The sequence below is a fragment of the Sinocyclocheilus anshuiensis genome, unplaced genomic scaffold (assembly GCF_001515605.1).
Source record: "Sinocyclocheilus anshuiensis isolate Anshui unplaced genomic scaffold, SAMN03320099.WGS_v1.1 scaffold883, whole genome shotgun sequence".
NCBI lineage: Eukaryota > Metazoa > Chordata > Actinopteri > Cypriniformes > Cyprinidae > Sinocyclocheilus > Sinocyclocheilus anshuiensis.
Genome location: NW_015547678.1, coordinates 106,663 through 122,379, shown reverse-complemented (window position 1 = coordinate 122,379; position 15,717 = coordinate 106,663). Strand labels below are relative to the sequence as shown.

General features: G+C 38.4%; 1 protein-coding gene across 1 annotated transcript in view; it reads left to right on the top strand.

The window, feature by feature from the left end:
• Positions 1 to 517: 517 nt before the first annotated feature.
• The window catches only part of LOC107703041 (agrin-like), a gene marked incomplete at its 3' end in the record, with an annotated part of 116,950 nt that continues 101,750 nt past the window's right edge, over positions 518 to 15,717 (top strand). The window contains exons 1-2 of the mRNA XM_016505533.1: positions 518 to 969; positions 2,040 to 2,301. Of these exons, the coding sequence (XP_016361019.1) occupies positions 769 to 969; positions 2,040 to 2,301 (463 nt within the window). The remainder of the gene's footprint in view (positions 970 to 2,039; positions 2,302 to 15,717) is intronic.

The following is a 15,717-nucleotide window of genomic DNA, read 5'->3' as shown; positions in this document are numbered from 1 at the left end:
AAGTTGCTAATAGGTTTCTACACATGGACTACAACTACCACAATAATGTGAGTTTACATGCATGATAAATCCGAGTGCCGTTGTAGTTTTAATAGAATTTTGTTAGCAGGCTTTTTTTAAGCGTCTGTAAAGTTTACCTTTGAAGTGTGACTATGTATGTTGTAGAACAAAACATGATAATAATATTATCCTCAGAATTCAATCTTGATTTACTCATAATGTCATAAATCAACCAGTAGCTTTAAAACGCTAATTCTTTTAGAGGTTTTAAGACTTCAAACTGAACATCTCTGTATGTTCATACGAGTCTAAATGAAAGATCACTATTGAAAGTTTATTTCACTCACTCTATCTGTAATCCTCTGGACCGGTTCATTTGTCCGAATTGGCACAATCTCTCCGAGGGGTGGCGTTTTACACCCGCTTCTCTCCAGTGCGCTTGAAATCAGCCCCTCCGCCGCTCTTATCAGCAATTCAGATTGCATGCAAATGCCCTGTGAAAGGAGCGTCATTCTGAAAGGACAGCGAGTGAGCGCACGAGGGGGGTGAGCAGAGGCATTCCTCGTTCCTCTCTCTATTCTTCTCTGTCTGCCGGCTGATGCTCGCGCGTTCACTCAGCGCAGATATGAGCGCAGCTCGCAGTGAAGTTTGAAGAAGACAGAGAGCAGCGCGCGGTCGGATTATTATTTACATCAAACTTGCTGCATAACTCGTCCGGCGTTTGCCTTGAGAGTTCCTAACTTTCTCTTTCATCCGTTTGGTTTGACCATGGGCTTTTCTCGCAAAAAGGCGTTTTATTGGCCCGTTTGGTTGTTTGCTGTTGTTTTTGTGATTTTGAGTCAGCGTTGTCATGGAAGTTGTTCAGAAAAGGAGCTGGAAAAGCGAGAAGAAGAGGCGAATATAGTTTTAACTGGGACTGTAGAGGAGATCTTGAACATGGATCCGGTGCACAACACTTATTCCTGCAAGGTAAGACTTTGCGCACCAAGACACTCTTCAAATGCATCAAAGTGAAAGTAAAAAAGGTAAATATGTACTTCGTCTAAGCTTATACTTTAATGGTTACTGTGCAGCTGTGTTGCAATGTATATCACCTGTTAGACATATAGACGAAAGCTACCAGTCTAATATTTGAGTTGACCTGGTCTGAAACTCGCAGCATATCATGGTAACATGTATAATGCTGTCTAAATGGGCAACTCAGTGGGTTTTGAGTCTAATATATCATGAACACCAAGTAGCTGCAACCACATAAAATGCATATAATTGTAAATAAAAGGGACTTGTTTAAATCTCGTCCTAATGGGTTTTTGTAACGTGTGGACATTGGTTTTGCTCAGTTGATGAAAAATGTCCACAGTCCTACTTTGATCCACCTGTAATTTGATCTTTCATACACAAGGAACCTGAACAGCCTTTGCAGTGACTTGATGTCCTTTCAAGCTCTATTAGTGCTTCGGGTTCAATTATCTGCAATTATCATGTAATCATGGGCTTACTTTGTTAGAAGTATCTGAATGCGGTCACGTATATCAAAGTCTTGCAGAAACTAATCACTAGGGCATAAAAAGTGTGAAAAGAAGAGCAATCTGAAATTGCAGCTCTTCCTACCATCATTTCATATAACACTGCAAAGCTTATTCGCTAAAGTCTAATACTAGTGAAAAATGCTTATTTTTGCATTTTTAAAATGGACAAATATATCGTAAACATAGCAATTTGACATCTGACCAGTTCACAAGAGTCACGTATTTGCTTAAATTTGATATGTGACCTAGGAATAGTCTAAAATCTTATCTTTCCTATTCATTTCACATCATAACTTTTTGTTTTAAATATTTTCAATGTGGTCTCATGCTTTTGGACCACCACTGAGGCATATATGAATCAGAAACGCATTGTAAGTGTAGTGCAGAGTTAGATTGCAGAGTCTTATGCAGCTGGCGGTAGGTGGCCGCTTTGGAATGTGCAAGAAAGTGACCTTGATCTGCAGAAAATGGTGTTTTCTAAATCTCATGTTGTCTTTCCCCTGTTTGAAGGTCAGGGTATGGCGTTACTTAAAAGGCAAGACCATGGTGAATGGAGAGGTGCTGCTGGACGGAGGAAATAAGGTGATGATCGGCGGTTTCGGAGACCCCGATATTTGCGACAATCAGGTGGCCACCGGAGATACGCGCATTTTCTTTGTCAACCTGGCCCCTGAGTTCATGTGGCCGAGCCACAAGAACGAACTGATGCTCAACTCGAGCCTGATGAGGATTACTCTCCGCAACTTGGAGGAGGTGGAGCACTGCGTTGAAGGTAAAAAACACTTTCCTGATTCAGCATAAAGCTGTAACTCACCTCTTCTGGCCGTGTAGAGATTTGAGAGTTAGAAAGCTCCCGTGGTGGTGACGGCGGTCCTGATTGCAAAAGCAGGTGGTGTTTTCTGCTCTAACTGCATCTTTATTCTACCTAATGAAGCGGCTCGCATTTTGTGACATTACATTAACCATTTACATTATATTAATACAGCAATCATAGTGTTCCAAATGAAACATTTTACCATTTTTTTTGTTCTTCTCTCAACTTTTTTGTTAGCTGGCAACGCTTATTGAATTTCTTGGGCCCCGGGGCCTTAAAAGCAAAGCATATCATGTGCACCGTCACTAGCAATCAGCCACTGACAGTCAGTGCTCTCGAAGGAGGGTGTGTCTGTTCGCTAACTGAGCCACCTCCAGGGCCTTTGACTAACCTGAGTGAAAGTCCAAACCTCTACCTTTCCTTGAGGGAAATCATTTATAGAGTAAGAGTGGAGATACTAAAACATAACCGCATAGCTTCAAGCTATAGGGCCCTCACAAGGGCCCCTGTATCTGTATTATGATGGCAGTCACTGCTTATTTCCACCTTCTCAAAGCCAGACCATCAGAGCAAAGTTTGTCTCTGTGGGAAAGAACAGTTGAATGAATAAGGCCAGACTGATGTCCAAACTTCTGTGTCTTTTCAAAGTGCTTTTGGTTTATTAATGTAAATGTGAAGTAGTGGTTGTCCTTCTACTAGAAATGGTGAGTTCCTTTTTCCATTTTGTAAATCAGCAGTGCTTGCCTTGTAGTTATGCTGGCAGCTGTACGAGCAGAGAAAATACACATTAGTCTGGAATACAACAGAGCATTCGAAGCTAACATCACTCTTATAGGTCTAATCGATTCTGTAAATCGGCACTCTAGATCCTCTCTGTTTGGCAGGTTGTATTGTCTAGACTTTTGAATATTGACATCAAGTCTGGTCCAGTTTTCAGCTTTTTCTGCCTGAGAATCAACCACTTTAATAGGAAGAGATAGCTTGATTGACTTTTAAAAGTTTTAAACCATGGTTTGTGGTGTTTTTATGTGTCATTTAGGGGCAAACATCTGAAGTGGTTAACATTTATTCAAATAACAACACTATAGTGTATTTAGATGCTGTGATCTGAATAAAAAGTAGCAAGTGTTGATTATTTTACACACATAACTCCAAAAACATAAAATATACAGTTTTGTTTGAGAAGATTTTTGAGAAGATTCAGTTTACTTCCTGGTTAGTGTTAATGCACAATTCTGTCCCTCCATTAAAAGTTCACCAAGTTTACACCAAAACTTTGAGGCTTCAAAAAGCTCATAGACATAGACAACAGATTAAATTTAGGCTTTTATTCACAGGGATATTGACCAGCTCACATTAGCATTTAGTACATTTAGTGCACATTAAATATGGTCAATGGAAGCTCAAACTTGTTTGCTTGACGTGAGAATCAGTGATGTCTGTTCTTGCTCGACTCAACTGTTGAGCTACTGTTTCTAATAGAATTCGTATTTTTTGATGAACTACACCTTCAAGTAAACCAAACTGATTAAATAGCTATCCGATCAGAAAAAAAAACGCATGAAGTGACCAGGTGTAAACAGGCCCTTAATGACGTACTGACACGAAGTTCGAAAGATTGGCAATGGTCGCTTTGTTGCGTCCAGTGTAGACAGACTTTAGCTGATGCGGCGCGGCGTGACACGACAACTGTCGCGTCCAGTGTAGACACGGTGTAACGGTTGCCTGTTACATCCTACAGTACATAAAATTTCACGTACCACATAAACAGAGTAAGGAGAGATGACTGAGGACGATGGCGAATGATTTGCAGATCCTCAGTACCACTGACAAACATATAATCTTGTAAAATGTGTGGCAAGTACTGCCGCTCCATAATATACACAGAGTACGTGCGATCGCGAATCTCGAAAGTGAAAGTGAAACTAAAGTGAAACTAAAAGTGATCGTGCATTCAAAAGCACGATGCCAGTTTCAATTCCAGGTATTTACCTGGCATTGAAACTGGCATCGTGCTTTCGTTTTTTATTTTCATAGACACGGTGTAACGGTTGCCTGTTACATCCTACAGGACATAAAATTTCACTTACCACATAAACAGAGATGACTGAGGACGATGGCGAATGATTTGCAGATCCTCAGTACCACTGACAAACATATAATCTTGTAAAATGTGTGGCAAGTACTGCCGCTCCATAGTATAAACAGAGAACGTGCGATCGCGAATCTCGAAAGTGAAAGTGAAACTAAAAGCGACCATGCATTCAAATGCCAGATATAATAGCGGCTACCTGATGCCAAAATATATATGTAGTATAATTACCCAATTATATAACTGCGAGGAAAAATAATGAAATATATATTTTCCTCCCATCTCGTATTTATTCCCTTTAGGGGTTCCGCCTACACGTCATTTTCTTTCCGAACACAGTATTGATATGCGGGGGAATGGGGGGGGATCGCGATGCCGGCTCAACATCGTGATGTCTATCAGCCATCGGCGATGGACGATGGCATCGTCTATCGGCCCAACCCTAATACCAGCCATATTTGTGTCCAACATGAGACTGAGACTACATGGCAGGTGACTCACAAGCCCGCATTGGTTTCTAGTGCTCAATAGAATCAAGCACAAATCAGAACAATTTTCCTTCAGGGCACAAAATGTCCCTTTTCTCCTTCTTGTTTTTTCTTCGTTCTCTACTTTTAAGTGCTGTGCTTTTTAGCACAAGCCACTTCTGAGGAGAGACTGTCTTTTTTGAGGCTGCTAAAATCTTAAAAGGTTTGATGAGGGGGCAGTTTAGCAGAGTACCGCATTTTGCATTCGCACATGGAGGGCTAAGTGTAAGGCCACTGAAAATAAACGCTTCTCTGCTAATGAGAGGCCATGTGCTTCATTTAACAAATGTGATTCTTTTTATATTGTAATAGGATTGGATCTCATTTTGCACACAAGATGCTCAAGTATATGCTACAAATAGCAAACAGCTGTGCTCAGAATGGCCAACGGTTTTTGTTAAACACGCAGCTTGCGAATTCTTATTCTGAGTCTATAAACAGAGACCTGTACTTCACAACGTTCAGAAACAGTGGTTCTGACCTTGCTTTTGACATGGTTAGGCAAGTATACTATAAACCAGGCCTTGAATAAAAAAGTACTGTGACTGAGTGACTTGGAATGGTGCCTAATGGTGTTCGTTTTGTGTTGGCTAAACTGATTTGGGAATTTGATGTTATCCATCAATTATTTAATAAAGCATGACCTTTTAGTGAAGTTTATTTTTTTCTTTCCTTTGTCACTGCTTAGTATTAGACCTACAGCAAAAAAAGAGCGTGTGAGGTGGAAAGAACAAGATCGTACCTGCCAGCCTGTTGAGTGTATCCTCTCCTCTCTCCTCATCTCTGACAGGTGAGATAGCACTGAGAAATGAAGAGATTCCTAGCTGAAGTTTAGAATACTGCCGTCAAAGCCAAAGTTCTCTGAAGGGGGGAAAAAAATGCTGTTTATAATGACAAGATTGGGAGGGTGAAATGTGATAACAAGAGAACGCAACCAGACATTCTTGATACAAGTGTAGACTGGAATGCTTATAGGAGAGGCCTAGAGGCGTCAAGTTCTCACTCCCACCCCATTTGCTCTTTGCTGAAACAGACCACTTGGGTTGTTACGTGAAAAAGCACTTGGGTTAATGCGTTCATCTGGCAAAAATACATCAAATGCATCTGTGGAACTTGAAATTAGATGTTTAGAAGAATGTCTGAGCTGCTGTTTTCCATACAATGAAAGGGAATGCTGTCCAAGGATGTCAAGCAATACTTCTAATGAATAACGACTTAAATTTCAGTCTGTTCCTCACACAAACTATCTTGGAATACGGCGCACAAGTCAAATTGACCACTTATGATAGTTTTATGATGCTTTTTTGTCCTTTTGGAGCTTGATGGGCTCTTTCATTGAATGGAATAGAGCTGGACGTCTTTTTAAGGGAAATAAATAGAAAACCTTACAGGTTTCGATTGACCTGAGTTTGAGTAAATCGTTTTATTGAGTGAACTAATCTTTTAAATCCTGTTGGAATTGTACGTTCAGAAGTCCAGTGGTTGAATCTGGAAATCTGCAAGCAGAGATTTTGGCATTGTTTGTTAAATCAACAAATCAAGTGTTCTCCTTTCTCTGAAGTTGGCATGTGAGAACATGCTGCTTTTCAGTGTTTCTCTGACTTTGTTTGTGTATGTGGACGCTAATTCATTAAATGCCAAACTACACAATAGTGGAAGCTTGCGTTGTACTGGAGGATAATCGTTTAAGCCAAAGTGGTCCGGTTTCAAACTGTTGTGATCCTTGCATTTCTGATCTCTGAATAGAGTGAGTTAAGCCAGACTAACTATGAAAAAGAACAGCTGGAAAGCAAAAGAGAGTTGGATCGAAAAATATGTTATGGCTTCATGTGTTAAGCATTGCAGCAGCTTTTGAACTTGAGGAAGAAGTGATGAAACTTAAGCAAAGAGAATGAAAGCATGAAGAAACTTGATTTATAGTTGCAATGAGAAGTCAGATTCCTTTTGGTGAATCTGTTCATTGCAGCAAACCTGTTCTAAAATTATTTTGAGGTGTTAAAAAGTGTTTCCAAAAGTCATTAAATGAAGCATTGTGGCTTCATATGTTGAGTTCATTACTGATATTATTACAAAAATCATTGTTATCGTTCTTGTTGTTCCCAAAATTATTGACACAGTCATTTTTGAATATTAAAATTCATAATTTTATAAATGTTCAATGATAATCTCAAATAATAATCTCAAAACCAAAAACAAATCCACCCTTTACAGACAAAATTGTTAAAAAATTGGTTCAAAAGAATGATTGATTTGTGAATAGGTTAATATTAATAAATTGATGTTAGAATCTCTTACCTGCTGTCATTTTGTGTTTATTTCACATCAACACTGGATGCTCAAACAAATCCCTCCTCATTTTGCTTCAATATATATGGTTAAGTGCACTAATTTTTATAAATTGGAATTAATCCAAATTCAATACAGTTTCAGATTATGAAAGTTTATATGCTTTGTTTTTTTTCCATTGATCAGATTATTTCAGGTCTACACCATCCCTTTCAGTACAATCGAAATTTCATTTGATCAGCAGGATCACTTGAGGTGTTTACATAAAGAGTTTTTAGTCTGATTACTATCAGTCTGATTAGAAACAGATTATTTGGGTGCCTGTTAATGTAGCTAATGAACTGCAACATTGTCAATTTTCTTTTATTTTTTTGGTAACTTCTCCTCCGATCTGTCCCTCTGTCTTCTGCCTGTCACGAGGGCAACATGGTTCAAGGGCCCAGTTCAAGTTGAGCTTTAGCCTGAGGACAGAGCGTCCAGTGCTGGTGGTCTATCGTGATAATGAGTGCAGGTCATCCAGTCGAACTCTCTGGATTGAGTGTGTGTGTGTGGCAGGTTTGGGAATGAGAGTAGCAGGTCTTTGGGCGCACTTCCCTTTTATTCTGGCTGTTTGTGTAAGGAGGAGGCCCGGCGTGCCTCTGATTCCACATTGCACGAAGGTCAGCCTGCCTGCACTCAGCCCTGAGCAGGTAATGATTAATAGATCAAGCATAATTGAGGTGAAGGACTTCCTCCACCCCTTGTTAATGGTCTTAGGATGAGAATCATTGGAGAAGGGCCCTCTCAGAAAGGGGCTTTATTAAAAAAATCACCCCTGTGTTATTTCAAGCTGATCTCCCTGAGCCAGACTTTAGCCCAGGGATTTCCAAATGTGTTTTATGAGATTTGGGAGACCAGCCATCGGTGAATGGAGCTGAAAGCCTGTCGGCACCATAACACAAGTATCCAGGGGCCGAATGATCTATAGGAAATGACTGTGATGCGTCACTGAATGGCTGTTTGTAATAGGGCGATTCTAGCTGCGCATGTAGATGACTAGTGTGAACAGGAAGCAGATTAAGGTTTGTAGATGCCAGAATTAGTATCTAATTTTTCTTTCAGGTTATTTAGTCTGTAATTAAATCTGTCTGTAATTTAGTCTTAAATGCAAAGAGAACTTTGGTCTCCATTGAGGCCTTGTATAGGCTTATCACTTTATTTCATCTGTCTGTGCACAAGCACTTCTTTGTCTGGGTAGTCATGGGAAGGTGTTTTTTGGTAGGATGATTTCTAGCATGTTGTGTCACTGGGACTTTCTCTGTGGAACATGATTAGAAAACGGATTGACTGAGAGGCTAGAGAAACTGTCAGCAAAAAGATAACTCAAGTAAGGAGGAGGGACCGAAGGCTGAGAATTATAACTGTTAGATTTTCCCAAGTTATTACATTTTAAGATTTTAATTAAACCCTGAAACCTTCACACTTGCTCGGAATACTAATTAAGCTTAGGGAATGAGAAAGCTGTGAAACAAAGGGATAAGAGTGTTTTGCAGCCCTCTGCTCACCTCTTTTTACTTCCTGTAGAAAGGACAAGAGTTTTTCTTGGCACCAAGTTTGAGTCCGTGTCTGGTTTAATCTCTTCAGCAGAAATCATTGTTTAAGCAACACATGTCGAGAGTCTCAAAGTCAGATTGATTTCATTACACAGAGTTCGGTAATGTGAGGAATTCAATGTTAGATCTGTTAGATTTAAGGAAATAAAGTCAGAGTGAGGCAACTGCATTTTTATTGACTATTTAGTAATATTTTTGCCATGTTACCTCTACAGGGATGCAGGATGTTTTTTTTTTTAAATAATTTTTTAAAAAGTAAAATTTACATACATTTATAGTAATTATTTATATTGGATTTTTTTTTTTTGAGAAAATAATTTAAAAAACAGTTTGAATTTGGCCCTTTTTTTGCAGTTTTGTGCATGTTTTACTTTCTTTACTTTCTTTATTTTAAAATATTTTATTTTGAGTCTTTCTTAACCTAAGATCTTGGTTGTGGGTAAAAAATAAAAGTTAATTAAAACTGAAATACTAGTAACAGCAGTTGTTTGGCATCTACTCATCCATCACTAAACGAAATGTAAAGAGTCTGTACCTGCTACTTCTGTCCAATGAGGTAGAGGTTTGTTAGTACTTTTTAGAAAAATGTTTGCGTGCTTCTTGTGAGGAGGAAACACTCAGTTGGTCACCGTGTTCTCAGGAGTTAGATGGGCAATAGACTGGAAAACCCCTCGCATTCCAGACACAATGGGTAGAATGGATAGGGAGACTTCACTTATGGATTCCTTGAGATCTGTGGCAACTTTTGAGACGGGTCTAAATGTGAAGCGATAGACAGCTGCTGTGGTTAATGCGGCTAATCCACCACCATTCACTGTTACAGCCAGAGATTCATCTGGCACCAGAGAGACGTGTTATCATTTAGTCACGTTTAGTCATTGGACATTGTTTTAACTCACACTTTATTGTTGTTAAGCTTGTTTGCATTGATCGCTCTATATGACCCTAAGATCTCAAGAGACTAAAGAAAGTTTCATCACCTTCTTATTTCAGGCATTAGCACTGGTTAAATGAAATTTGAGAGCTAATTTTTTAAAAGGGACTAGCAAGTGCTGAGGTTGAGGAAAACTTAAATTCCTTTTTCATTAGACACTGGAACCTGCTACAGACTATGATTCCTATTTAAGCTTGACTTTAATGTCAGGGTCCAGTGAAAATGAGTTCTGTGCTGACGGTGTGAAAAACTCATTGCTAATTGAATGGTCATGGTGTCAAACCTTTGGAAGAAAAAAAACCTTCCAATAGGTAGATGAAAGCAGGGCTGTCATGGATGAGACAGTTTCTTGAACCAGATATTGTCTCTCTGAAATTGTTTTCTATAGCGCGTTGATAGGCAAATTAAGATTTTTGAAAAGAAAACGTTAGCTGTGTTTCCATTACCCTTCAAATTGCACAAATTGAAATTGCGAATTGAAAATATGCCCAATGGAAACACGTCAATATCACGTAAAACTCCTATATATCGCAAAAAGTTTTACGCTCACATGAGGTGGTTTTTCAGGCAATTTAAAAAACTGCAGCTTCACAAAACTGCAATGGAAACCGTTTTTTTTTTCACATTTACACCTGGTGTACGTAAAAGTCACATGATCATTCTTAAATGAACTATAACCTCCAAAAAACACCTCATATGTGGCCGCTCTCAAGTATAAGGGGCTTTCCTTGCCCCTTCGTAAAGCTACCAACATCTGTTGCCAATGACTTATCGAGAGAGGAAAAAATGACGTTTTAGTCGCATAGCATGGGTGAATGGAAACGGCGCCATTTCGCAATAGTTTTTATCGACATTTATAAAATATTGCAAATGTTTCGCGCAAATTTGTATTAGAAATGCACCTATTGTTTTGCAACACCCTGGTCATTTCTCAAACTCAATGCATTTTTAAATTAAACAAATAAAAAAACAGCCAAAAGAAACCAAGCAAATTGTTTAGTTTTCAATGTTTTGAAGACATCTTTGATGGAATATCCACTTGTCACTGGTTTCTTGTTGGCCATAGCTGGTGTTCAAACTGGATATAACCATTTTAGACTAGCTATTAACAATTTTCGACCAGATTTGACCAGCTGTCTGTTGTTAGCTGGTCAAAACTGCTTTCTAGATGGTCTTGGACCACCATGTTCCAAAATCTAGCTTGACTCTTTTAAGATGGTAGCTGGTTGGTTGCTGATTCAAGATGGTCTACCAAGCTATAGCACACAGGACAACCACCTGTCCAGCTAAATGGTGGTCAAGAGTTCACTCAGGGCTATACAATCCACTTTTACAGTTTGTTTACTGAGTGAAGTAACCCGTGACAGAGGGGGTTCGGTGCCGTTTCGTTTGCCCCTGCTGGAATGTCAGTAGTTGTAAGGTGTAAAGCACAAAGAGCACACAAAAGCCCAAATAACACATGCTAATGGAGTGTGTGCAATGAGTGCCTTCCTTGAAAAGGAAGAATCCATTCATACGGGCCAGCATCAGCATGAAACTGTCCTACACTGACCTGGCATTGGTAAATCATTAAACTGGAGCTGCATTGCTGGTTTTCTGTCCTTCTAAGTGTACTTGAAAGGTCACGGAGGAACCTGTGCTGCCTAATTCCACAGCTGACCCTCCCACATGCCCCCCTAACGGTTCTAATAACAATTTAGCCTTTCTGGTTTTTGTTGTGTATTGTTAGCTGGCTTCAAGTTATCCCAGACTTTCAGACTTTATCCCAGGCTATCACAGGATGTTAATGTTTTTTGTTTGTTATCGCATGGTCACTTCCATGGGGATGTTGGGATACATACAGCCCTTTCCTGTTCGCTTTTACCTCCTCTTCGTCATTCTCGTCTAGATTGTTTCCTGCTGGTAGCATCTTGTTCTATTTTCAGCTCATTTGGTTCTCATAATGGGTTCCTCTCATCATCTGGCCGACATCAGGGCCATCCACAACTGAATGACTTCGATATGTTTGACCATTAAAGATAAATGTTTAATGCGTGTGAAACGGTAGCTCTTGGAAAGTGAGGTAGATGTGCCCCTAGCTTTCCCACAAAAGTCCTCCGTATTACAGAGCCCTGTTGAGCATACCTGTAATTACACTGGAATCTGGCCTGTAAAGCTGCCAGTGTAATAACCACCAGGTGCAGACTCGAGACCTGCTGCTGAGGTGCAGCAGACCCAACCTAATTCTCTACTCAAACATGTACTTATTAAACCCAACATGGAGTGTGAGAGGGAGTAGGTCTGTGTACACATCCTGTAATCTAAGATCTCCTCCAAACATTTTGGGTTTTATGTGGGTCAATGTCTGGATCATTTTATTTATTTTTACAAATAGATTTAATTCATGCATAGAATAACATTCATATGTCTGCTATGTTGTGTATGTTTTTAAATTAAAATAGAATCAGGTGATGCAGCAGTTGTGATATCATAATGAAGAAAAGGAAATATAATCTGGCATAATCTTTTTTTAGTGTTATTTCTTAGAAAAAAAAATGAACAAAAGCCTTCAATGCCTATTAATATTTTAATAGTGTTTATGAATTAAAAATTCATTATACACTACCGTTCAGAAATTTGGGGTTAGTAAGATGTTTTTTTTTTTTGTTTTTTTTGAAAGAAATGAATGCTTCTGTTTAGCAATAATGCATTTAATTGATCAAAAGTGACAGTAGAGATATTAATAATGTTACAAATAATTTTTATTAAAAAAAAAATGCTGTTCTTTTGAACTTTAAAAAATAAAAATGTAAAACATATATATTAAAAAGCCTGTTTTCAACATCGATAATAATAAGAAATGTTTCTTGAGCATCAAATCAGCATATTAGAATGATTTCTGAAGGATCATGTAGCGTTGAAGCCTGGAGTAATGATGCTGAAAATTCAGCTTTGCCATCACAGAAATAAATTATGTTTTAAAATATATTAAAATTGTAATAATATTTCATAATATAGTTTTTACTGTATATTTGATTAAATAAATGCAGTCTTGGTGAGCACAATATCTTACCAACTCCAAACTTTTGAATGGTAAATTTATTTTTAAAAATCTTTGAAGTGAAAAATTTATAATCTCATGCATTAATGGTTTATGTTGTTTATAAGTACTTTATGATTGCACCACATGATATTGTACTTTTCTTAAAATCAATGTATCAACGTTTTTCATAAGCATATGCGATCCGACTTCAATACAAATTTGTAAGAACTGTGCACATGTTAATCTCTTGAAATATTTTTCACTTTATTCGTCATTGACCTCTATGTATTTTAAACATAAATGTAGCCACCTTGACTGAGCATATGTGAAAATCTCCAGGCTCCAGATCTCTTTGTTGTTAAGCAGTGTGCCACCCTGTTCCAGCCTTCTGGTCATCTTTGTTCTGCTGAAGGCCTCTTAAGTCAAGATATCTGTCTGGCTCAAATGAATTCGGTTAGTAATCCCGTTGTTTTAGCTAACAGTTGCAAGGAAGTGCTGGCTTTCAGAGGCAAACAGAGATATCTGACACAGGGCATCTCGGTTACGCACACACACAACTGCTAGCAGATATTTAAGACTTTGACACATAGTTTTAGGGACGTTCACATCCACATCTCTTTCTTCCTCACTGTCCTTCTGGCTTTCCCTCTCGCTTTCTCACACACATGCCCATGAGAATGGCAGCCTGCTGTGCAGAGCTGTCAGTATCTGTAAACCAGTGGCCATGTGGAAGGAAAGGGCCTCATTACTACTCTGTCATTATGGAGCTGAGCATGCTGGAACGCTGCACGCTTCAAGTAAGACAGGTCTTGTAAAGAAGTTTTGGCCTTTGAAGTAAATAATTTGCTTATTGTTTCTGGGCTTGTAACTCCCTTGTTCATAGTTCGCAGCTCGACAATTATAAATGGCATGGATTTGGGAATTGTCAATCACACAGATGAAATGGTGCTTTGGAAATGTGGTTTTACTCAACAACATGAAATCAGAAATGGCTACATGTTCCCATGTTTTACTGTGAACGATTTATCTGTAGAAAATAAGGATGTATTCAAAAGTAAAATAATGTGTATTCATAATGTTTCATCAGTTTAATTCCTTGCATTTTCCCTTTTGTCTGATGTCCCCAATTCTTATTTTTCAACCCTTCAGCCACCTATTTATTTATTTATTAATGCAAAAAAAGAAGGAAAATATGCATTAACCAAAAATATAATATAACTTGAACCATAGATAAAAATAAGAAACTTAAGTTCGGCTAAATGTTTCATTGTCCCTCCTGTTACAATTTCTTAAGTAAAATGTAATGGATTTATTTACTTTCATGGAATTATTTATTTATTTTTTGTTTATATTTATTTATTGCTTCGTTTTTATTTATTCCCTTGTTATTATTTATTTTTTACGTTTGTAATATTTTGGCTGCAGAGCTTTAGCTTGTTTCACAGTAAAGTTTCTCTTACAAAAATGTTTTTAATTAAATATAAATATGAACAAACATACAATCAAACAAACATATAACAAATATATAATTTATTTATTTACATAAATGTATCTGCTTTAAAAAAGGCATCTTTAGCTGTTGCTTTATGACTCAAATTGTAGTTCTAGTTTAGTTTCTAATTAAAACAATTCCACAAGAGTGCAGAGGTCTCGAAGCATTTGCATTTCATATGGATGTTAAACCAATATTTAAATGACCCTACAAAAATCCTGATTGTGTCAAGTTATCCTGATAGCAGCCTAAACTTTCCAGCTTTTTTAAGAACAGTTAGTCTAAGAATTATCCTATTGAACAGATGCAATTTCTTAGCAATGCTTGTTCCATGTAGCGCATTCTCCTTTTCAAGCCATATTAGCCCAGTTTCGATTGACATGGCAGTGAGAATATAGGATAAAGAGTGGGAAGGAGGAGGATGTGAAAGGAGGATAAAGGGTAAGGGGACAGAGAAACTGGAGCGAGGGAACGGGGCCAGCTCTTCTGCAGTTGTTTTTCGGCTCATGCTGGGATGAAGTCATGGTGAGAGCAGCCAGAGACCTCTGCTCGGCTAGTGTTTTCTTTCCCTGCCTCTCTCACACACACCATCTGGCCAGCTGGAAGGAAGTGGTTTCTACAGGTGGGATATTCCTTTATCTCTCGCTGGCTTTCTGTCGTTTCCCTCTCTCTCTCTCTCTCTCTCTCTCTCTCTCTCTCTCTCAGGGAGGCCCTCAGACTCTATGTGTTTGTTTGTACACACTAACCACACACAGACAGAACTGGCACACACACACACTGGCACATTTATTTATTATTTTAAGCCCAGACGTCGTTGACAGCCTAGAACAATGACTCCGATTGTCTTTCCTGAAATGAGTGTCTTCACATCAGATTCAATCAGATTAAAAGCTTATCGGTTTGAACTACATCTGGAACGTGAAAGTGAAGTGTCAGTGGCCTACCCTGAGGGAATAGTTTTCTAAAAACATACCAGCAGAATTCGAACTGCAGAGGCTGTTAAACCAGAGGTTCACTGCTTAAAGGGGTAGTTTAAAATTCTGAAAATTCTGTCATTAATTACTCACCCTAATGTCATTCCAACCTGTGAGACCTTCGTTCATCTTTGGAACACAGATTGTTGAAAGAAGAATTGTTGAATAAAGTTGTTATTTTTGTTTTCTTTGCACACAAAAAAGTATTCTGGTAGCTTCATAACATTACGGTTGATTCACTGATATCACATGGACAATTTTAACAATGTCCTTACTACCTTTCTGGGCCTTGAATGTGGTAGTTCCTTTGCTTTCTATGGAACGTCAGAAAGTTCTTGGATTTTATTAAAAATGTCTTTATTTGTGTTCAGAAGATGAACAAAGGTCTTAAAGGGTTAGTTCACCCAAAAATGAAAATTAGGCTGCGTTTTACTCACCCCCGAGGCATCCTAGGT